The following is a 21,979-nucleotide window of genomic DNA, read 5'->3' on the forward strand; positions in this document are numbered from 1 at the left end:
GTTTCCTCCACATGGATCACATCTGCCTGGAGTCAGAAGGGACTCCACATTGTAGGGAAAGGTCAAGCAGAAGAGCCGCACCTGCCCCCATTGCTGCCACAAACATCTACAAGTCCTTTCATCAGAAGAATCTCACAATCTTTTTAAGACCTGAATCCAGTTTGGAAAGCTGGTGGGAATTCACACAGCTGCACTGCCCCAGATTAGTAGAATAAGGTGCACTATCTAACCACCTCCCACCTGCTGTGTGCCAAGCTGCTATAACACAGCACCATCTTGAGACTAGAGCCTGCTCTGAAGTGGTCCCTGCTCTGGGGGCCAGTAGCCACTGCAGCACTGGGGCTCCATCCTCATTCCACCATGCCCGCATAGGTGGCTGAATGTCATACCCTAGATGTACAGAGCATGATCCTAGGATTAGCTGTGACTCTTGTCCCATGCAACAGGGAAACCAACTCCCCTTAACCTCACCAAACTTCCAGCTGGAGGAACAATTGGCCGGTACCATCCAGGGCAAATCTACCCTTGAGGTGGCCAAATCACTGCCAATTATCCTTCCCCAAGCAGGATAGGACATAGAGCCTCCAAAACTCCAAAATATCCTTGGGCCAGTGGGATGTCTATATACATGTACGCAAAACCTGGCAAAGCTGCTCTGCCATCACCACAGACTCTCTCATTGCAGGCCACTGAGAAACACGAACACCACTAGTGTGGATTACAACTGAGTAAATTACATAGACTACACTACTGAATCAACCTCGAACCAAGGCCAATACACCCACCAAACACTCTAAGACCCATTCATCTGAACAAAACTTTTCATACAAAACCTACTCTGTAAAATACAAAGAGGCTACTTTTCCTTAAGATGCATAGAAATCAACATAAGGGCACATCAACAATGAAAAAGCAAGGAAACATGTCACCACCAAAGGAAAATAATAATTCTCCAGTAACAAGCCCCAATCATAAGGACATGTATGAAATGCCAGAAAATAATTCAATATACGCTATGAAAGAAACAGAGGTGATGAAATAAAAAATAATGTCAAGGATGTATTTTGGATGGGATTTTTATGGAAGGCCTCTGTATATAAAAGTAATATTGAAGCTGAAACCTAAAGATGATAAGGAGATAAGCATGTCAAGAAAATTCCAGACAGAGGGGCTAGACTGTGCAAAGGTTCTGAATAGGAGTGAACTTAGCATGTTTAAGAAGCTGGAATATTAGGGCGGATGGAGTATAGTGAGCAAGGAGCACAGAGACACAACACAAAGTTGGACAGAACCAGATTGTGTAGGTCAGAATAAAAAGTACACATTTATCCTGAGAGCGGTGAGGAGCCACTGCAGGATCTCAAATAGGAGCCCCACTGCTGCTGGCAGTACCGCTTGGGACAGGCCCCATCCCAGCCCCCAGCAATGGGAGCACACCCCAGGAAAGGGCCCCCAACCCTCTCCCCTACGCAGGCTGTGGCGCCTCAAATAACCCCCCCCCCACCAGCCCCCGCAACACCAGCAGTGACACCCTGGAGAGTGCCCACTGCCCATGGCAGGTCACTCCCAAGTCGTCCCATGCCTAAGGCTGTGCGGGCCAAGACGGTGAACCTATCCCGCCATCTTACATTTCTAGCTGCGCTGTAGTCTCCATCAGTGCCAACAACCACAACAGCAAGGCGAGGCAAGCAGATCCAATCCGGCAGACTCTAGCCTCCAACATGGGCGGTGGCCGGCTACTCCCACTTCTCCACAAAGCCAGCTATGAGCACGTGGGCCCACGTCTGAAATGATGAAACTCCCGCTTGCCATCCTTTATATACGGTGGGGGGGGGGGGGTGGGAGGGGGTTCCTAGACTACATGTTCGGATTGGATGAGAGCAAACTTCAAGGTGTACTCTAATTGGGCTTTATTTCTATGGTCTGATTGGCTAACCTAAAACTTGTTCTCTCATCCAACCCGAAGCTATTCTAGCCAGGCTGAGCTGCAGCCCCTTTAAGACGGTGTGGTGCTTCAGCCTTGAGGCGAATGCCTGTCAGCGTGCCTGCTCCTACGGAAGCCCACACGGCCAGGCCAGAGAGAAGGCAGCGGCGGAGACGGCGACGGCGGCCGGCCCCAGCCAGCTTGGCCCAGCCACAGGGAAGTCAGTGGCAGCGATGGCAGCCCCAGCCCGGCCGGAGGGAAGTCGGTGTAGTCGGTGGAGGCCCCTGCTGGATCCGGCCGGAGGGAAGTCCGCATAGGCGGCGGCAGCGGCGCGGTCAGAGCGAATTTCTTTGGAGAAGCCGTGGCAGCTTCAACATGACTGTGGAGGACGAGACAGGTCTCTGCGGTAAGTGGCGGGGACTTGTACCCCATCGGGAATCCTCCAGACCTCCCTGCTCCTTCTCCGCGGCTCCCTGCTTTGTCTGGGATGGGTTGGTGACATTATGGGGTGCAACACTGCCAGTGGCGAGGGATGGGTTCGGGGTGCTGTCAGGTGTTACGTTGCCCCAGTTGGGGGGGGTGTGTGAGATCCACGACATCATTGTCTGTGTCTGGGAGCTGGTTGGGGGCACTATCCAAGGCTGCATCGCCCACATGGGGAGTGGGTTGGGGGCACTGTCTGGGGCTGCAGTGCTGGCGGTGGAAGATGGTTTAGGGGGTGCTACACTGCTGGTGGGGGGGAGCGGTGGTGTTAAAGGCATCATGGGGACTACACTGAGACAGAGGTTGGGGGGCTTGTTGGGAGAGCTACACAGGGTTGGACTGCCTGTGGAGTGGGCTAGAGGGTTGGTGGGGGACTCTTGGGGCTGGATACACAGCCTGAGTGGTGGGGAGGCGGCGGGTAGGTCAGGTGCTCTCAGGGATCTGCGCTGCCTGGTAAAGAGCGGGTGAGTGTGCTATTCCGGGCTGCGTGGGTTGTGGCAGGGGCAGGTTGGGTGCACTATCAGGCTACTCAAGCTAGCCATGGGGGTACTTCCCAAGGTGGAGAGGGAGTTTGGAGTGCTATCGGTGGCTGCAGTGCCCGAGGCAGGGAGTTGGTTGGGGGTGCTATCCAGGGCCGCACTGTTCCCTACGGGGAGTGAGTTAGGGCACTCACTTTTCAGGATTGCAGCGCCCGCAGTGGGGGGTGGTTTGGGTGCCATATGGGGGCATCACTACCTGTGGTGGGGGTCTGCTTGGGGATGCTATCTGTGGCTACACTGCCCACCCCGGGGAGCCAGTTGGGGTGCTATCCCAGGCTGTGCTGCCCATGGTAGCAGGGTGGTTTGCGGGTGCCATTGAGTGCTGCAGTGTCTAAGGCAGGGGCAGGTTAGGGGCTGCCATGACGTGCTACACTGCTGGTGGTGGGGGATGGGGTGTTGGCGCTATCCTGGGGCTACACTGCCGGTGGTAGCGGGTTAGGGGCTCTGTCGGAAGCTGCACTGCCGGTGGCAGGTGATGGAGGTTTCAGTGACTGCTGTGGTCTCTGAGAGAGGAGTGGTCCTCCTCTCCCTGGACTCTAAACTCTAAAGGGCCATCTCCTACTGCGTGGCGGGCACACATTTCTGTAGTAGGCACCGTGGGGTGACAGGGCTCTGTGGGTGGAGGTCTCAGGAATGGGAACCAGCACAAAGGTGGGGAGGGCTGGCTGGGGCCTAGTTTCTGTTCCTCCTTCTTCCCGAACACAGCCTGGGTGGTCCCAGTTGTTCCTATGGAGCGGGAAGCCCAGGCACCATGGTATCTCCAGTCTCTAATCCCTAGCCAGTTTGGGCCAAAAAGAGATGCTGTGGCCTTTGGAGGGTGGGTGTGAGTGCCTTCACTGAAATTGGCCCATGCCGCCCAGTGGCCAGCATGACAAGGTGGGGGTCTAATGCTACCATTCTCTTGTGTCCCATTCTGGGCTTTTCTGGCTTTGCCTGCCCAGCTGCTCCCATTCTAGGCTTTTCTGGCTTTGCCAGCCCAGCTGCTCCATGCCACAAGAAGGAAGAGCTATCTGCTGCATGCTGGAGGCTGGAGCCTGTGGCACCACAGCTCGCCTCGCTGCAGTGGGTGACAGCGATGGAGACTGCAGAGCGCTGGAGAGGTAGGAGCATGGCTGGCTGCCACCAGGGCAGGGACGGGTGCAGAGGTGGCCAGGTGGCAGCCTCTGAGGTGGCCTTGGTCCCTGGGTCTCCCCCCTGCTGTTTATGGCAGGCAGAGCTGGGGTTGCCACTGCTTCTGATGTACCGTGTGCAGGTGGCAGCTACAGTTGAGCTGTAGGGTGGCAGTGCTGGTTCCCATTCTTCTGTTCCTTTTTGTCCCTGGTCCAGGGCACTGGTCGCAGGTGCTGGTTACCCTACAGCCACTGGGATGGGGCTGGATGCCAGTTCCAGTCCTCTTCCTTCTGCGGAGCCTGATTTAGGCGCCGCAGCAGGGTCTGGCCCTTAGGTCCGCGTTACTGGAGGAAGCAGGCAGATCAGGGGTTGCCACCATGCTACCAAATGCCATCTATAAGTGGCAGGTGCAGCAGAATGCACGGGAGGCTGCAGGACTGGTCTCAGACAGCCTGGGAGTCGCCCAGGGCACCTCCCCCTGCCCTAAGATCCATGCTTCCTTGGCCCAAGCCCAGAGTGTGGAGTCATGGGCTCTGGGCCCACTGCAGCACCCAGGATGAGTCTGAGCGCCGGTTTCCATCACCTTGTAGCTGCGCTGCCAGCCACCTAAATTAGGCACCATGGTCACATCTGGCCCTGGGATTCCTGCTGCTGGTGGGGGAGGACAGGGCCAGGGGTTGCCACTGATGCTGACTTGCACCATTTCCAGGTTGCAGCTGTGGCTGAGCCCATGGCAGATTCTTGCGGGGCCGCTCCCCGAGGGCATGGGGGTCGGGAAGTGTACCGCCATCCTACCCTAGGGTTCACTTTTCCTGAGGCCTGGCCCAGAGCACAGGTTTGCAGGCGCTGGGCACTGTGCAGCCACAGAGTTGTTACTGAGTGCCTCCTGCCCTCCCGCACCTGCGGGCTGACTGTGGCAGTATCTGGTCCTGGGTTCCATGCTACTGGGGTCAGTGTCCAGGGATGCCACCGCTGCTGCTCCATGCCATGTGTAGGCTGCTGTGGCGGCTGATCCCAGAGCAGAGGCTGTCAGAGCTGGTCCCAGATAGCCTGAAGGTCGCCTAGTGCACCAGCCAAAGGGTCCGTTCTTTCTTGGCCCACACCCAGAGTGAGGATTGCAGGCTCTGGGCACTGCACCACTGGGCATGGGGAGACAAGTGGTGGGGGTCTCCCTTACCTGCTCCACATAAAGCCTATGTTGTCAGGAGTCAGCTCTCTCTCCAGCATGCCTCAGTCTCATCCTTGGTAAGTCCAGAGCACAGAGGCCCACTCAGACCTGGCTCCATATCTTGTGCCAGGCAGGCACAGAGGCACAGAGCCTCAGCAGCTTTGTCTGTGGCTGGGCTAAACTGGTGCCCGCCTCATCTTGACCATCTGTCCAAGTGGGCACAGCCTCCAGCATTGCTTCCCAGGCAGCACATCTGTTGCCTGTGGGGCACTTACTGCTTGGCCTCCCAAAGTCCTGGGATTACAGGCGTGAGCCTCTGCGCCCAGCCTGTGGGAACTGTTTTAAATGTCGGCTGAGAAGAGGAAACATTGAAAAGTGGCAGGGAAACAGCATTTCCTGACCGCACATACCACACCAGGCATGTATCAAAAGCTCCGCTAGGAAAACATATTCAGAGAGATCTGGTAACTTGCCTCAGGTCACACAGCAAGTGAGACGCAGAGTGGTAGGCAAACCCAGGCCTGCTGGGCTAGTTTCTCCCTGTCACGTGGCCCTGGGCCACCTCTCAGGAACAGCAGAAACCCACCCAGGAAGACAAACCTCGAGGGCTGACAAGTTTGGAAAGTTGGAAAATCTCTCGTGCAAGGCTGAGACCTTTGACGCCCCTGGGGGAGTGGACTAGGGGAACTGGGCCATGCATGTGAACACCAGGCTGATGACATTTACCAGCTGCCTCCTAATGAAACCCACCCCAGGGCCTTTTCCCCAGCTACCTGCTCACCACAATCACCCCAGGGCCTTTGCCCCAGCTGCCTCCTCACAACACCCACCCCAGAGCCTTTGCCTCTGCTGCTTCCTCACTGCACCCACCCCAGGACCTTTGCCCCAGCTGCCTCCTCACAACACCCACCCCAGGGCCTTTGCCCCTGCTGCCTCCTCACCACATCCACCCCAGGGCCTTTGCCTCTGCTGCCTCCTCACCACACCCACCCCAGGGCCTTTGCCTCTGCTGCCTCCTCACCACACCCACCCCAGGGCCTTTGCCCCTGCTGCCTCCTCACCACACCCACCCCAAGGCCTTTGCCCCTGCTGCCTCCTCACCACACTCACCCCAGGGCCTTTGCCCCTGCTGCCTCCTCACCACACCCACTCCAGGGCCTTTGCCCCTGCTGCCTCCTCACCACACTCACCCCAGGGCCTTTGCCCCTGCTGCCTCCTCACCACACCCACTCCAGGGCCTTTGCCCCTGCTGCCTCCTCACCACACTCACCCCAATCAAATGGTATTTCTGGTTTTAGATCCTTGATGAACTGTCACACTGTCTTCCATAATGGTTGAACTAAAGTAATCTTTTTCTTAAGCTGCTTATTGGTGATATGTACTCTCAAAGCAGAAACAGCCAAGTATGTTATTTTCACAGATGGCAGACTACACAAGTGTGTTTCCAAAATCTCTGGTTACTTGGGTTTCTAACCCTTCCCCTCAACTATGTAGATATTAGTCTAGTGTTTCCCTGAATTTTCTATCACAGAGGAAAAGCCAGGGTCAGCCTGATTTTCATTCATTTCTAAGTACTTTTCTCAGATCCCGGAATGGTTTAAAGTTTTCCAGCATTTCAATACATATTCTGCCAGGATATGTCTATGTTAGGATTTCTTTTTATGGAACACGATTTTTTTAAAGGTCAAGAAAAAATGTTCTCTTTGTTGTTTTTTTCATTAGTTTGTTGTTCTACTCTATTCTGAAAATTTTATTGTATTAATCTTGGAGTTTTAAAATTGGGTTTCACGGAGCTCTCGTCGTCATCACTTTCATTCTGTTACCCTTTTCCTCTACATTCTTGGAGGACTTCTCCAATGTATTCTTAATATCACTGATTTGATTTTCTTTTCTTTGCGGTATCAGTCTTGCTGATGAATAGCTTCATGTGGATATTTAAATGCTCTTTGATTCCTTGCAAATCTCTATGTTTTTTTAATTGTACTTTAGGTTCTGGGTTACATTTGCAGATCATGCAGGATTGTTGCATAGGTACATACATGGGAATGTGGTTTGCTGCCTCCATCCCCCTGTCACCCACATCTGGCATTTCTCCCCATGTTATCCCTCCCCAACCTCCCCATCCTCCCCTGCTGTCCCTCCCTTTGCCCCCACAACAGACCCCAGTGTGTGATGTTCCCCTCCCTATGTCCATGTGTTCTCATTGTTCAGCACCTGCCTATGAGTGAGAACATGTGGTGTTTGATTTTCTGGTCTTGTGTCAGTTTGCTGAGAATGCTGGTTTTCCAGATTCATCCACGTCCCTACAGATGACATGAACTCATCATTTCCTATGGCTGCATAGTATTCCATGGTGCATATGTGCCACATTTTCCTTGTCCAGTCTTTCGTCGATGGGCATTTGGTTTGGTTCCAGGTATTTGCTATTGTAAACAGCGCTGTTATGAACATTTGTGTGCATGTGTCCTTATAATAGAATGATTTATAATCCTCTGCGTGTATTACTCAGTAATGGGATTGCTGGGTCAAATGGAATTTCTATTTCTAGGTCCTTGAGGAAGTGACACACTGTCTTCCACAATGGTTGACCTAGTTTACACTCCCACCAGCAGTGTTAAAGTGTTCCTATTTCTCCACATCCTCTCCAGTATCTGTTGTCTCCAGATTTTTTTAATGATTGCCATTCTGACTGGCTTGAGATGATATCTCAATGTGGTTTTGATTTGCATTTCTCTAATAATCAGTGATGATGAGCATTTTTTCATATGTTTGTTGGTCTCATATATGCCTTCTTTTGAAAAGTGTTCTGTCCATATCTTTCTCCCACTTTTGGATGGGTTTGTATGCTTTTTACTTGTATATCTGTTTTAGTTCTTTGTAGATTCTGGATATTAACCCTTTGTCAGATGGGTAGATTGCAAAATTTTTTCCCATTCTGTTGGTTTCTGGTTCACTCTGTTGATTGTTTCTTTTGCTGCACAGAAGCTCTGGAGTTTAATTAGGTCCCAGTTGTCTATTTTGGCTTTTGTTGCCAATGATTTTGGTGTTTTAGTCATGAAGTCCTTGCCTATGTTACATATATTCCTTTTCATCTCCTTCCATTTCTTTTTTTTTTTTTTTCTTTTTTTTTTCTTTTTCGTGAGACAGAGCCTTGCTCTGTTGCGTAGGCTGGCGTGCAGTGGAACTATCTCAGCTCACTGCAAGCTTTGCCTCCTGGATTCAAGCACTTTTCTGTCTTTGCTTCCTGAGTAGCTGGAATTACAGGTGCCCACCACCACTCCTAGCTATTTTTTGTATTTGGGAAGTAATTGGGTCCCGAGAGCAGGAACCTACATCACAGGGCTGTTTCCTAAATGCCAGGGCCAGTTTAATTCTCACAAGCTCTCATTTTGCAGAGGAGGAATTCCCACCTGAAGGTCCCACCACCAGGATGTGGAAAAGCTGAAACCTGAGCTCAGGTCATGCCAACTAAATCCAGGTTTCCATCACCCCATGACGCAGCTTTCAAGCCCCTTCCCCCTGGAATGATGACATAGCGGTGGGCTTGGCCATGCACTGCCTGACCCTGGCCGGCAGTGAACCGAGGAGATCACCCAGCTGGGACCCAGGGAGGAGGCAAAGAGGAGACCCCTCAGCAGGGTCTGTTTCTCCTGCCTGGGCTTGTCCTGCACCCAGGGCCAATGTGGTCCTAGGGGGTATCCAGAACCCTCCCTTCCTCTTCCAGGTGTTCCCAGAGCTTCAGAAAAGTCCGTGCTTAAATAAAGATTCAATGAAATCATTTTCAAAAAGGATACATACATACATGCATACATACATACAGAAGCAGGAGTGTACAAGCCTGGGCAACATAGCAAGACCCCACCTCTACCAAAAAACAAATTAGCCAGGCATGGGGATGCATGCTTGTTGTCCCAGCTACTCAGGAGGCTGAGTCAGGAGGATCGCTTGAGCCTAGGAGTTCAAGGCTGCAGTGATCTGTGATTGTGCCGTTGCACTCCAGCCTGGGTGACAGAGCAAGATTGTGCCTCTAAAAATAACAAATTTTTAAAAGGAAGTATGACTGTGTGTCTCTGTGTCAGAGCATGCAAATTTGACAGGTGTGTGTGTATGAGAGAGAAAAGACCACACACACACGCGATGGAAAGAATGAGGACAGTTGAAGGAGAGACACACATACACCCTCAGCCAGAGTGACACTGAGAGGCCTGGCCCACTGGCTGGGGGGCGCTCAGTTGTTTGAAGTGGCTTGGGTTGAACCAAATAAATAAGTGTCACAGCTCTAGAACTGGCACACCCAGCACCCCATTGAATTTTCAGTTTTGTTTTGTTTTGTTTTTAACAAAAACAGGGTCTCACTGTTCCCAGGCTAGTCTCAAACTCCTGGGCTCAAGTGATCTAATCACCTTGGCCTCCCAAAGCGCTGGGATTACAAGCATGAGCCACCATGTTTCACCTACTGAATTTTCAGAAAAGCGCCATGAGGTCGCTTTTCTAATCCATGTTACATCTGTTGGGGCTAAGGCTCGGGAGGGAAAGCCTGCTGCTCAGGGTTACTTGTGACACTTGACGAGTCGCCTGTGAGCCAATTCATTCTAAGCCCAAGCCCTTCTCCCATGCACCAGCATGTCCAGGTCCCTCAGCAGCAAGGACACAACGTGGGGCCCCCTCAACTGGGGGTCTCTTCAGGCCTCTTCACGCCCCACAAGTGGCATGTTCATACATTGGCTCTTTCCTTTGTGTGCATTCATTCATTTGTGTGCATTCATTCATTCATTCTTTGGTGTGTGCATTCATTCACTCATTTCTTGGTTTGGGCATTCATTCACTCATTCCTTTGTATGTGCAGTCATTCATTGCCCCCTTCCTCCCTTGCTCCCTCACTTCCTTCCTGCCTGCCTCCCTCCTTCCCTTTGGTGCCTCCATTCCTCCCTCCTTCCTTCCCTCCCTCCCTCCCTCCCTCCCTTTCTTCCTCACACACTTTTGACCCCTCAGGGCTATGCTCATTCCATGTGCTTATTGGCTCCCATCTAGGTCATACTGGGTCAGAACAGAGAGGACACTTCTGCCGGGCCATTGGCTGGGACCTAGTCCAAGGCAGTGAGCTGTAAGTGGGAAAGGACCACCATGCAAGAGCTCAGCAGGACATGGAGGCCTGTCAAGGCTGGGGGGTGGGAGGAACACATCCTGGGTACCTTCCCCAGCCTCCCCTCCCGACCCCTACTCATTCACTCAACACCTATCAGGGGCTTCTCAGGGCCTGGCCCCGCCTGCCCTCCTCCAGCTCACAGGGCCAGGGTGCCCAGAGAGAATTACAGGACCAGTCTGGGTGCGGTGGTTCATGCCTATAATCCCAGTACCTTGGGAGGCCATGGCGGGTGAATCACTTGAGGTCAGGAGTTTGAGACCAGCCTGGCCAACATGGTAAAAACCCATCTCTATTAAAAATACCAAAAATTAGCTTGGCCCACGTGGTGGTGCATACCTGTATCCCAGCTACTAGGGAGGCTGAGGCAGGAGAATGACTTGAACCTGGGAGTTGGAGCTTGCAGTGAGCTGAGATCATGCCACTGCATTCCAGCCTGAGTGAAAGAGCAAGACTCCAACTTAAAAAAAAAAAAAGAGAGGCTGGGTGAGGTGACTCATGCCTGTAATCCCAGCACTTTGGGAGGCTGAGGCAGGCAGATCATGAGGTGAGCTGCATGAGTCTTTGCATGAGTTCCCTGTTTTATGATTCTGTGTAAAGTCTCTGAGGCCTTTGTCAGGTGTGAGGCCTCTGTGTGAGAACCAAGGAAGGTCTCTGAAATTTGCAGGAGGTCTCTGTGGGACTGAATGAAGTCTCTCAGTGTGGTCTCTGTGGGGTTCTCTGAAAGGGTCTGTGTGAGGACTCTGGAAATATCAGTGCTGTGTCTCTGTGGGACACCATGAGGTCTCTGAGAGCTCTGTGGGGTCTCTGGAGGCCACAGTGTGTCTCTCTCTGTGGCAGTGAGTGGTCCCGGTGGGCTCTCTGTATGAGATATCTCTGTGAAGTTTCTGTGGGAGATCTCTGTGGTCTCCACTGCTGGCCTCGCTGCACCCCATGGGAGACTGAGTAGCAGAGGGGTAAGGGCTTGTGCCTTCCTATGTTCTTGTTGGTTGGCCAGCATTTCCTGTGGCGCTTTTCCTGGCCTGAGCCGTGGGGTCCACACGTCCAGCTCCTCCATGTCCCAGAACTCGCCTATCAGTTTCCTGAGGGAACCCAGCAGCAGCCAGGCATGTCCCATCCTCAGCAGTCAGGTCCCAGCTCTGTGACTCTCTCTCCTGAGCTCCCCAGGGGGACCGGAGCTGATCTCTGCTCCAGGTCCCAGCCCCTCCTGCTGGTCCTGGTTCTGCTGTCACTGCTGGGTCCACCTTGGAGGCTGCCTCAGTCATCTGGGCCCCAGACAGACCTGGCCCCAGGACAGGCCACATGGTGGGGACTGTTGCTTACTGCCCCCTTTACCCCAAGTGCCAACCAGTCCTACAAGCTGGGGGCAGGGCCATTTCCATTTTCATCTAAATCAGTGGCACCACCTGGCACGGTCCTCTCCACCATGGAAACGAGGCCCCTGGAACTGGGTCTCCTGCCCACCTATATGTGCACAAGGCATGGAAACTCCCTTTAGAGACCTCACACTCCTCTCCCTGATTTGTGGGGACCTCCTGCTTTCCCGTACGGAGAGGGCCCAGAGAGGAGGAAGCTGTGCTGAAAGCAGAGGGAGACAAAGCGGGGACAGCTCCTGCCCTGCCCACCCCCCCTGCCCATTCTGGACAGGTCAATTCCAGCTGCCTTGTGTGTTCAAATCCTGCCTGCCTGCCTGCCTGCCTCTTCCCCTGCTGGTCTGTGGGTCAAGAAAGGACCTCAGGAGCTGGGGGAGATTCGCTGTGTGACCCCAGCTCAGCTGCTGGGGTCCTTCTAAGTCACCACTTCTCCCCTGGGGAGGAGTGTATGTTAAAGGTTACCAGACTCCTGGGGCTGTGTGTATGTTAAAGGTTACCAGACTCCTGAGTCATGCCTGGGGTTCTCTAGTCCTTGCTTTTTCACCTATCGTCAACACATCCTTTTAAAAATTCAATAGGTAGGCTAGGTGCGGTGGCTCATGCCTGTAATCCTAGCACTTTGGGAGGCCAAGGCTGGTAGATCACTGGAGGTCAGGAGTTTGAGACCAGCCTGGCCAACATGGCAAAACCCCATCTCTATTAAAAATGTAAAAAATTAGCCAGGTGTGGTGGTGGGTGCCTATAATCTCAGCTACTTGGAAAACTGAGGCAGGAGAATCACTTGAACCCAGGGGCTGGAGGTTGCAGTGAACCGAGATTATAACACTGCACTCCAGCCTGGGCAAAAGAGTAAAACTCTGTCTCTGTCTCAAAAAAAAAAAAAAAATTCAGTAGGTTACTATGTGCAAGCTTATTAAAGACGTTAAGAAATTCATCTTCCCTTATTCACTTTGCCTTCTCACTGGTCTGGCCCTCTGTGTTGGGGGTAAATGCGTTTTTAGGTCTGTGGTCTGGGAGCTGGAACAGGGACAGACCCTGGGGTGGGGCCAGGATGAGCCATAGGCCCCTCTATGCCTGTGGAAGGGGTTGGAATGTCAGAGACTCCCAGGTCATGGCACCGCTTACGGAGCCCTCACACCACTTTGCCTCCTTTTCAATTCTTTGTCTGCATCAGGCTGTAGTTCTACAGAGTCCCACCATCGGAAGCCTCTGCACACACAGACATGCCCTGCCCCATTCACCCAGAACTACTTCTCTGAAGCTGAGATACACAAAGGTGAGACAGACAAAGGCAGTTGACCCAGGAGCAGGGTCATTTACTCATTTCAGGCAGGGGAGCTCACAGTCCTCAGCAGCCTCCGTGAAGGCCTCCCCCCAACCCCCACTTTTACATCCACAGTGCTGGAAGTCCTGTCCCCACCCCCCCTCAGAGGGCAAGAAAGGAAGAGGCAGTGGGATGGGGACTCTGCTTTGTATGTAGGCTGAGCTAAGAGGGCCCATCTCCATCCCAGCCTTTGCGAGGGAGAGAAGGGGCTTCCCAAGGGCAGGCATTATCTACTCTCCCCCAGGATATCCAGGGTCAAGACTTCCCTGGCTTCTGAACTCAGGGCCCACACTCTCCCACCCAAGCTTCCACTATTTTGTGACACATGAAGCTACTTGACCGTGGCAGTTCCTGGAGCCTGCATGGAGATATTCAGTCCTATGACATCTCTGCAAACCTTCTTCCTACAGCTGCATAAAGTTTGAGGTAGAGAGTAAGTAGTAGAAAGATGAGTTGAACCATATCTTTGAGTGGGATCTTCGTAGGTGTTCTCATCTTGTTTTTAGAATTTTTTGTTGTTTGTGTAAAGACAGTATTATTGAAACCTAAGTTTCAGTGAAGGAACTCAGGACGAATGTGGGCTTACAACACCACTCTCAGAATCCCTCCATGTCCTGTCACTTCTAGAAAACAAGCCCACACCAAGCACGACACAAATAAAAGCCATTATCCTTTTATGGGGGAAAAAAAGGAGATATTTATTTATTTTGGAATATTAAAAGTTCTGTGTCTTCACAGAACTTTTAAGAAGGCTGGGGAGACAGCCTTCTTGGGGAGCAAGAGTTGGGGCTGTCCTGGCCCTGTTGCTCATTGTTGTGCCGGACACTTTTCAAGGACTGTTGATCTCTGATATGCTTCTCTTTGTTGGGGCAATTCTGGTTCTTGAGAGTGGCTTGTTGACTGCTGGCTGCATAGCCCAGCATTCTGCTGTGTTCCAGGTGGAAGAGGTGCCTGCGGTTGCAGGGAAACCCACAGACTGCAGCTTGGAACTCCTGTTTGTGCTGATTTATGTTAGAGGCACGATGCTCACGGCAAAGTGTCATTTTTTTCTCCAGCATGTGTCCAGCTGCTGCCGTGAGCCCCTCAGCTTCAGCACAGCTGCTGTACACATGTGATCTGTTTTTCACTATTTTCTGGCTCTTGGCAGTGACTGGTACTGGCTTGCTTTTTTTCACTGAAAAGATCTGCTGAAAAAATTGTTTGATGTTTTTTCCGAAGTCGCTTATTGAAGGAGGCTGTTTCTTTGATGGCAACTACTGGAGGCCTGCATCCTGACGGGTTTGTTCTGTTTTCCTGACTGGGGTGAGTTGGGGAGTCCTCAGTTCTTCAAGCCTTTCTTCACGTTTTTCTAAGTTGGGCTTCATTGGGTTCTCACTCTTGTGAGTAGGGGTAAACATCCAGCTCTGGCTCTTGCATGAGCCTTGACATTTTGGGTTCTTGGGCTCCTTGTACCCCAGGTTGCTCCTTCCGGCTGCCATAAGGTCATGTTTCTCCCGGGAAGCCTGCATGTTCCTGGTAGGCATGCTCTGGAGACGGCCGTGGCGCACTTGAGAAGCCAAACTCTCTGTAGCAACGGGAATGTCAGTAAAACCATCTGGAGGGAGCACAACGGCGCCACAAACTTGAGGCTGGGTCTCTGAGTTAGGGAGTTGAGAGCCTTTACTGGTCCATGGAGCCTCTGAACCACTCACATCCTTACGTGTGGCTTGGAGGTTTGCCAGCATAAAAGTTCCCAAGGGAACTCTGGGTTGTGGCGCTGCCTCCATGGTCTCTCCAGCCCTTGAAGATTGGGCTCCTAAGCGCCCACTCTGCTGGGCGCTGCCTGTGAGGCTGCATGTGAGGGACTTAGAAGGCCACCTGTCCTCCTGTCCAGCTGGAGGAGGCTTCAAGGGCCCATGGGCATTCTAAGACAGGATCCCTTGTGGGGCCATCTGGAACTTTGTAAATGTGGTGAAGACACCAGAAGACTGTCTGGCATCTGAACAGATGCTTTGGTCAGCACCTGCTTTCTCAGATCTGCCGGTGGTGATTCTCTTAGGAACGTGGCTTTCTCAACTTTTGAGCTAGGCTTAGATTCATAGGTGGCTGAGGAGGGACCGGCAAGCTGTGTGACGGAGAAGGATGAAACTTTTTCCAGTTTAAAGAGCTTAATGGGCTTGAGGACCCTGAGGGGTAGACTCCAGTTGTGTTTGGCCCAAAACCTCACAATATGGTGTCCCAGCACCTGTTGAGTGCACGGATTGAGGAAGGAAAGCTCCTGGGATGTGTTCACACTGGCTCTTTCACTTTTCGGGGGTGTTAGATTGCTGGTCTTCATGTGGGTGTTGGACATGGAAAAAGCCTGGTTGACAGCAAGCTAGGATCGACGCACATGAATGGGGATAAAGCCCTCATTGATCTGGCCCAACTTTATGCCCACGTGGGCTTTCAGGATGTTTTCTATACGATTTCTCTCTGTGCATCTTAATAAATCACTTTCCGAGTCTCTCCTCAAGGGCATCTTCAAGTCTCTTTCCGATTCCTCAGAGACTTGAGGTTCTGCCCCCAGAACCTTCCCTGGGAAGCTTTCCATGCAGCTGGCTAGATTTTGCGGGGTCTGTCCCTGAATTTGTCCCGGAGGTGTGCACGGATTACTCTCTAGCGGGAACGTCACCTTCTGTATGTCCTTGCTGCTTTCGCTCATGGTCTTGGAGAACTGCAAGGGTCTGAGTTTGCCCCTGGCCTGACTTGTCCCTGGCAATTTCTCCTGAGGCTGCATCAGATCCGGAGACTCTTGGGTCGTTCCCAGGTTGCTCCGGAGTTCAGGACTGACTGGAAAGTTCTCAGGAATGATTGCTGTCAAGCTGCTCGGGAAGGTTAGGAGTGGAGGCGTTAAAGACATCCTGAGGTTTTTGGGCCCTAAAGGGTAAAGCCAACCCACCTTCTGGTTGTTTAGAAGACCATTCAGGGCACTGCATTTCAGGTAAGGTGAGAGCTTGCATCTTATTCTGCAACGCAGGGCAAGCTACTCCAGAATTATTAATCGGGGATGCAAGAGCAGGAGATTGGACTGGGAAAGAGGATTGAAGACGGGCCTGAACCTCCACCTGAGCCATGTGTGAGATCTGGAATTGGGGTGTGGGCGAAATAAAGGGTTGGGACTCAGGCCTCAGATGGGACAGGCGCTGGGCCTGGTAAAGCAGTGGAGACATTGTAGTCTCTCTTTGAACTGGGGGGGCATTGGGAATGCCATTGAACAAGAAAGGAGGAGACTGTAAAGTATAAGATCTCTCAGACACCCAGGCATTAGCCACCAGGGATTCGCTGTGCAGAGAGGGGAGGCCCCCAGAAAAGCTGGCTATAATTCTTCTGAAAATGTTCCTTCAGGATTCCAGGATCCGAGAGCTTCTAGGACTGTACGATTGTTTCAAGTTTTCCATGTCCCAGACAGGTTTTAGGGTTGTGGTGTCCTGCTCAGCATTCAATGATTTCTCCAAATTCCCCAAAGAATTCAAGTGCTTTTCTGTGTTCATTTGTTTTAGAAATGATCCATCTTTTTCTTTTTCCTCCTGAATGTTGATCCTGGCTCTTTCTGTGACTTGTATTCCCACGACATTCTGGCCATCAGAGCTGAGCAAAAAGGGGCTACCAGCTTCCATATGACTGTTTGTGGGGTCTCCGAGGACGAGGTTACTGGTGGGTGGCCGGAAAGATGATCTTGCTGGACCGATGGGTTGGAGACGGGCCAGGTTCTGGTAGTTTCCTGACACCAGAATGCAGGCACAGAGACATGACTGCTTGAGCCATGAAGGCTTGAGATGGCTGGGCCAGAAGTCGCCAAATCCTCACACAGAGATGAGCTTTGATGGATGGTGCCCAGTGGAAGCGCCACTGAGTCGTCAGAGTGGAGTCCTGCAGGGGAGGCGCAATGAAGCCTTTTGGAGGAGGCGGAGAGCAGGCCAGAGGATCAGGGGTGTGTGGTGGGTTAGGGAAAAGCACAAGTGGCTCGGGTGAAGGGTGTTCCAGGGGAAGGGAAGGTGGTTGGGAGGCACTCAGAGGGGAGACTGAGGTGGCCATTGGGCCTGGCGATGGGGTGGAAACCAGAGACGAAGGATGCTGGGTTTGAGGATCCAGGGAAGCTAATGGGGAAAGCACGGGAGCAGCATCTTCCATTGGCTCTTGAGGGGACTCAGAGGCTCCATCAGGAGCTCTTTTGCACTCCTCACCTGGGATATCTGGACCAGAGAGCTGACCAAAGTCGCCTTTCTCAGGATGCGGCCCCAGGATGCTGCAGGAGACAGGAGGCACAAGCTGCAGCCAGGAGCAGGTAGGGCCATAGGGCAGAGTGGCCGCGTGGGCCCTGGCCCCTCCACCGCCCCACACCCAGACCCCTCAATTCTCCTATGCCCCTCCACCACCCCACACCCAGACTCCCCACTTCTCCTCCTATTCCCCTCCACCACCCCACACGCTGACTGCCCAATTCTTTTCCTATGCCCCTCCACCACCCCACACCCAGACCCCCCACTTCTCCTCCTATGCTCCTCCACCGCCCCACACCCAGACTCCCCACTTCTCCTCCTATTCCCCTCCACCACCCCACACCCAGACTCCCCACTTCTCCTCCTATGCCCCTCCACCACCCCACACCCAGACCCCCCACTTCTCCTCCTATGCTCCTCCACCGCCCCACACCCAGACTCCCCACTTCTCCTCCTATTCCCTTCCACCACCCCACATGCTGACTGCCCAATTCTCCTCCTGTGCCCCTCCACCGCCCCACACCGACCCCCCAACTTCTCCCATGCTCTCCACCGCCCCACACCCAGACTCCCCACTTATCCTCCTATGCCCCTCCACCGCGCTGCACCCAGACTCCCCAATTCTTCTCCTACCCCTTGCTCCAGGGTTTTACTCCCATCCTCTGTCCCCCTGGTCTCCCCATCCCAGGTCAGCTCCAGACTGCTATAAGGCCCTGGGGTCGAATCCCAGCCTGGTAAGAAGGATGCAGGGAAGGGGAAGTGCCTCACAGCTACAGTTGTGAAAGCAAGTCCAGAGTCCCCTCCAGGCCTGTCAGGTGGTCTCTAGAAGCTGGAAATCAGGAGACCGGGTTAGGGCAGTGAGGGAGGTTAGGGCAGCCTCCTCACAGGAGGCTGAGTGGATGTTTCTTTAGGGAAGACTATGGGGAGTCAGATCCTGGAAACCACATGTCTGTGTCCAAGGCCACATGGCCTAGACAGTGATAGCGAGGCACCGAGGGCAAGGCTTTGTTGTCCACAAAGGGCTTCCACACACAGACCCCCCATCCCCATAGTTCTCACAGCTGCCCTGTGGGGAGAAAGGACTGGGGTGGTCTCAAAGAGGAATCAGCCTTAGCAGAGTTGAACAGCTGTCCTCAGTCCCCTCACCCCCCTCCTGATTCAGACAGGCATTGGTCTCCTCCTCCTACACTGTGCCCTCCTGGGAACACCCAGTCCTTGGCCCACCATGGTTTCACGCCAGCATGGAATCTGAGAGGGACCCGGGGTTCTGATTTCCTTCCTAGGAGCCCCCACCTCAGGCTTCTTCAATTGACTTCCTCAGACAGAGTCGCTTCTTTCCGGGGACAGACGAGATCAAATGAACTCTAGTGTGCCCCGGCAGAGCCTTACCTTTCAGACTGTTTTCTTCCTGCCTTTGGGCCTCCCCCGCCGCTGACCTCGACACTGGGAGATAAGAAGTTTACACTGGGACAGAAGATGACCCTGGGAGACAAGAAAGGGTGAGGGGCTGAGACCAGCTCTCGCTCTCCGCTCCCAGTCCAGCCGCGGCGCTCACAAACTGCACAGCTGTCTCATCTTGCTCAGGGAGCAGTGTGCTTCCTGCCACTCAGTTTAAGTGGAGATAAATTGCTTTTCTTCTTAGAAAAACACGAAAAGGGGGCCAGACACGGTGGCTCACGCCTGTAATCCAAGCGTTTGGGGAAGCCAAGAAGGGTGGATCACCTGAGACCAGAAGTTTGAGACCAGCCTTGCCAGCATAGTGAAACCCTGTCTCTACTAAAAATAACAAAAATTAGCCGGTCGTGGTGGCACGTGCCTGTAATCTCAGCTACTCCGGAGGCTGAGGCAGGAGAACTGCTTGAACCTGGGAAGCAGAGACTGCAGTGAGCTGAGATCGCCATTGCACTCCAGCCAGGGTGACAAGAGTGAGACTCCATCTCAAAAAACAAACAAGAAAACCCACCACAGAGGGATTTACTATATGAGGAAATATATATATATTTATATATTTTTTATATGTAAACTATAATATACATAACGTATAATATATAATATATGATATAATGTAAGTAACGGTAGAGGTGCTCCTCTACTCGAAGAACACCCAGGCTCAGGCCCGCTGGCACACTTGAGCTGTCATGTAGGATTCTGCTTCTCAGGAGATCAGAGGAGACTCCAGGTTCAGGTGGGAGGCCCTCGGAGGCTCAGCACAGCCCCCAGATCACCCCACACAGACGAGGCTGTGCCCCCAGCCACCTGCCCCAGGAAGGGGCTTATGAGCACCCCCCCCAGACCTCCCCTATGTCCTGACTGGTCCTCACCACTGAGTCCAGGGGTTTGGTTTTGCCCTGACGCCTCCTGTGCTCCCCCACAGATGGACTGAGAGCTTGGGATGGAAATCCCAGTCCCTACTAACAACCCCTGGCTACTCTGCCTCTCCCTGGAAGGACCATGTTCTGGTCTCTCCTGACACTTCCCATTGCGGAAGTCTCTCCACTAGATTTGGAAAAGTAAAGCTAATAATAGAAAGAAAGGAGAGAATTGTGCTGTGTGGGTCCAGCCTGAGGGCTCCTTACCATTCTCTTCTCCCCGGGTGAGGGTGGATCACGATGGAAGTAAGAGAGGTTAGGGGGCTAATAGGAAATATAACTCCATGGCAAATACCAGGGTGAGGAAGATATCCAACACCCATGGTGTAAAGCTGGGGGTGTTTATCCACAAATCACTAAGAAATTTTAGAGGAAACGGAATATTTGCCATCTGAATAGGTATGCTGCCTTCAAGCAACTGAGCTCTGGGCATTCCCTTGCAGACTAGGGACTGGGGCCCAGGCTTGCGTCACAGAGCTGGGGCGTTCACATCACAAAGGGCCCCTGATGGGGTAGGGGCAGTGAGAGGGGGAGGCTGAAGCACAGCCCCTCCCCACCCCGCAAGCCCAGGATCCCTCCACCCTCCCATCTTCCAGATTCCGCCTTTCCACTAAGTTTTGTCAGTGACAGAACTCAGCCAATTTTCCGTTCTTTCTCCCTAGAACACAGATATTATCTGGTTCCTTTTATCTGTTGGAGACAGTGGTATGAGGTTATCTATTTTATAATCCTTGAAAATCTGAAGTTGACTCTGAAACTTTGACTATGTACCAGGGATTTTTATTCTTAGAATCTCATTCGTCCTCAACTCCAGCTTTCCCACACAATGTTTTTGTCTTATATCAATCCAGGTACAAAATGTAAATTTGTTTTACTATTACTTTGTTTTGTAATTTTGAATAGTAAGATTGTTGTTTTTTTTAATTATTTCCATTTCACTTTCAATCAAAGGGACCTACCCACATACAATTAAAATAATTTTTAAATTTTTTAAAATTTTATTTGTGTGTTTATTTTCTTTATAGTTCTCGGGTACAGGTGCAGCAGGCAGTTTTCTTACACAGGTAAGTTTGCTGCAATCATGTAGCATGTAGTTTGCTGCATCTATCACCCCATCACCTAGGTATTAAACTCAGCATGCATTAGCCATTTTTCCTGATGCGCTCCCTACTACCGGCCCTCCCCCAACAGGTGCCAGTGTGTGTTGTTCTCCTGCCTGTGTCCACGTGGTCCTGTTGTTCAGCTCCCACTTATTAGTGAGAACATGTAGTATTTGCTTTTCTGTCCCTGTGTTAGTTTGCTGAGGATAGTGGCTTCCAGCTTCATCTACGCGTCTGAAAAAGACATGATCTGATTCATTTTCATGGCTGCATGGTGCTCCATGGTGTATATATACCACATTTTCTTTATCGAGTCTACCATTGATGAGCATTTGGGTTGATTCCATGTCTTTGCTGTTGTGAACAGTGCTGCAGTGAACATACACATGCATGTATTTCTGTAATAGAATGATTTATATTCCTTTGGATATATAATAATGATATAAATACCATTATATATAACATATAATGTAATATATAATACATATTATAGCTGATATATTCTAGCTAATGCGTATATAGTATATAATATATAACATATAATATAATATATTTAAAAATACATCCAAACCAAATATAATATATATGGTTTGGATTTGCATTTCTCTAATCATCAGAAGTGTTGAGCTTTTTAAAATACATTTGTATATGTATTTAAAACATATATAATGTGTATATATATAGTATATATACATATATAATATACTTTATATATGTATATATAGTGTGTGTATATATATATGTTATATATTTTATATATAAATATACTATATATACACATATGGCATATATATGTATATATAGTATAAATAAGAGCCCAACCTCACTCTTTGCATGTGGATATATACATAAACTAACTCAAACTGGATCAAAGGTCTAAACATAAGACTTAAAACTATAAAGGTCTTAGAAGAAAGCATAAAGGGAAAGTTTCGTGATTTGGGTTTTGCAATGGTTTCTTGGATCAAAGACACCAAAAGCACAGCCAATAAGAGAATAGATAGATTTAATCAAAATAGAAGTGTTTTGTGCCTCAAAAGGCACTATCAGTAGAGTGAAAAAGCAACTCACAGATTGCAAGAAAATATTTGCAGATAATACATACATATATAAGATTAATATTGAGAATATGTAAAAAACTGCCACAACTTGACAACAACAAAAGATTCAAACAAGATGATTCAAAACTGGGCAAAAGATTTAAA

At 51.2% G+C, this 21,979-nt stretch overlaps 1 protein-coding gene and 1 pseudogene across 3 annotated transcripts; one reads left to right on the forward strand and one right to left on the reverse strand.

Moving 5' to 3' along the window:
- Positions 1-1,979: 1,979 nt before the first annotated feature.
- LOC128931746 (uncharacterized) lies at positions 1,980-19,969 on the forward strand. Of its 2 annotated transcripts, XM_078348376.1 has the most exons (4): positions 1,983-2,330; positions 3,888-4,046; positions 17,315-17,370; positions 18,589-19,969. In XM_078348376.1, exons 1-4 carry the CDS (start codon positions 2,030-2,032, stop codon positions 18,664-18,666), a joined length of 594 nt encoding a protein of 197 aa, XP_078204502.1. In that variant the 5' UTR covers positions 1,983-2,029; the 3' UTR covers positions 18,667-19,969. The 2 variants fall into 2 exon arrangements, with proteins under 2 accessions (XP_054109863.1, XP_078204502.1); XM_054253888.2 differs by lacking the exons at positions 17,315-17,370; positions 18,589-19,969 and having other exon boundaries at positions 1,980-2,330; positions 3,888-6,241.
- On the reverse strand, positions 13,737-20,120 carry LOC100386349 (spermatogenesis-associated protein 31A6-like; annotated as a pseudogene). The gene is made up of 3 exons (XR_013526043.1): positions 19,882-20,120; positions 18,695-18,787; positions 13,737-17,331 (listed from the first exon to the last, which is right to left on the reverse strand). The product of XR_013526043.1 is annotated as a spermatogenesis-associated protein 31A6-like (transcript).
- Between the last annotated feature and the right edge of the window lie 1,859 nt (positions 20,121-21,979).

Source organism: Callithrix jacchus, chromosome 1 (assembly GCF_049354715.1).
Source record: "Callithrix jacchus isolate 240 chromosome 1, calJac240_pri, whole genome shotgun sequence".
NCBI classification, from domain to species: Eukaryota; Metazoa; Chordata; class Mammalia; order Primates; family Cebidae; genus Callithrix; species Callithrix jacchus.

Coding starts and splice junctions, on each gene's coding strand:
- LOC128931746 (XM_054253888.2), top strand. CDS start 2,030: ATGCCTGTCAGCGTGCCTGCTCCTACGGAAGCCCACACGGCCAGGCCA. Junction 2,331..3,887: donor GGACGAGACAGGTCTCTGCG/GTAAGTGGCGGG, acceptor TTGCCTGCCCAG/CTGCTCCCATTCTAGGCTTT.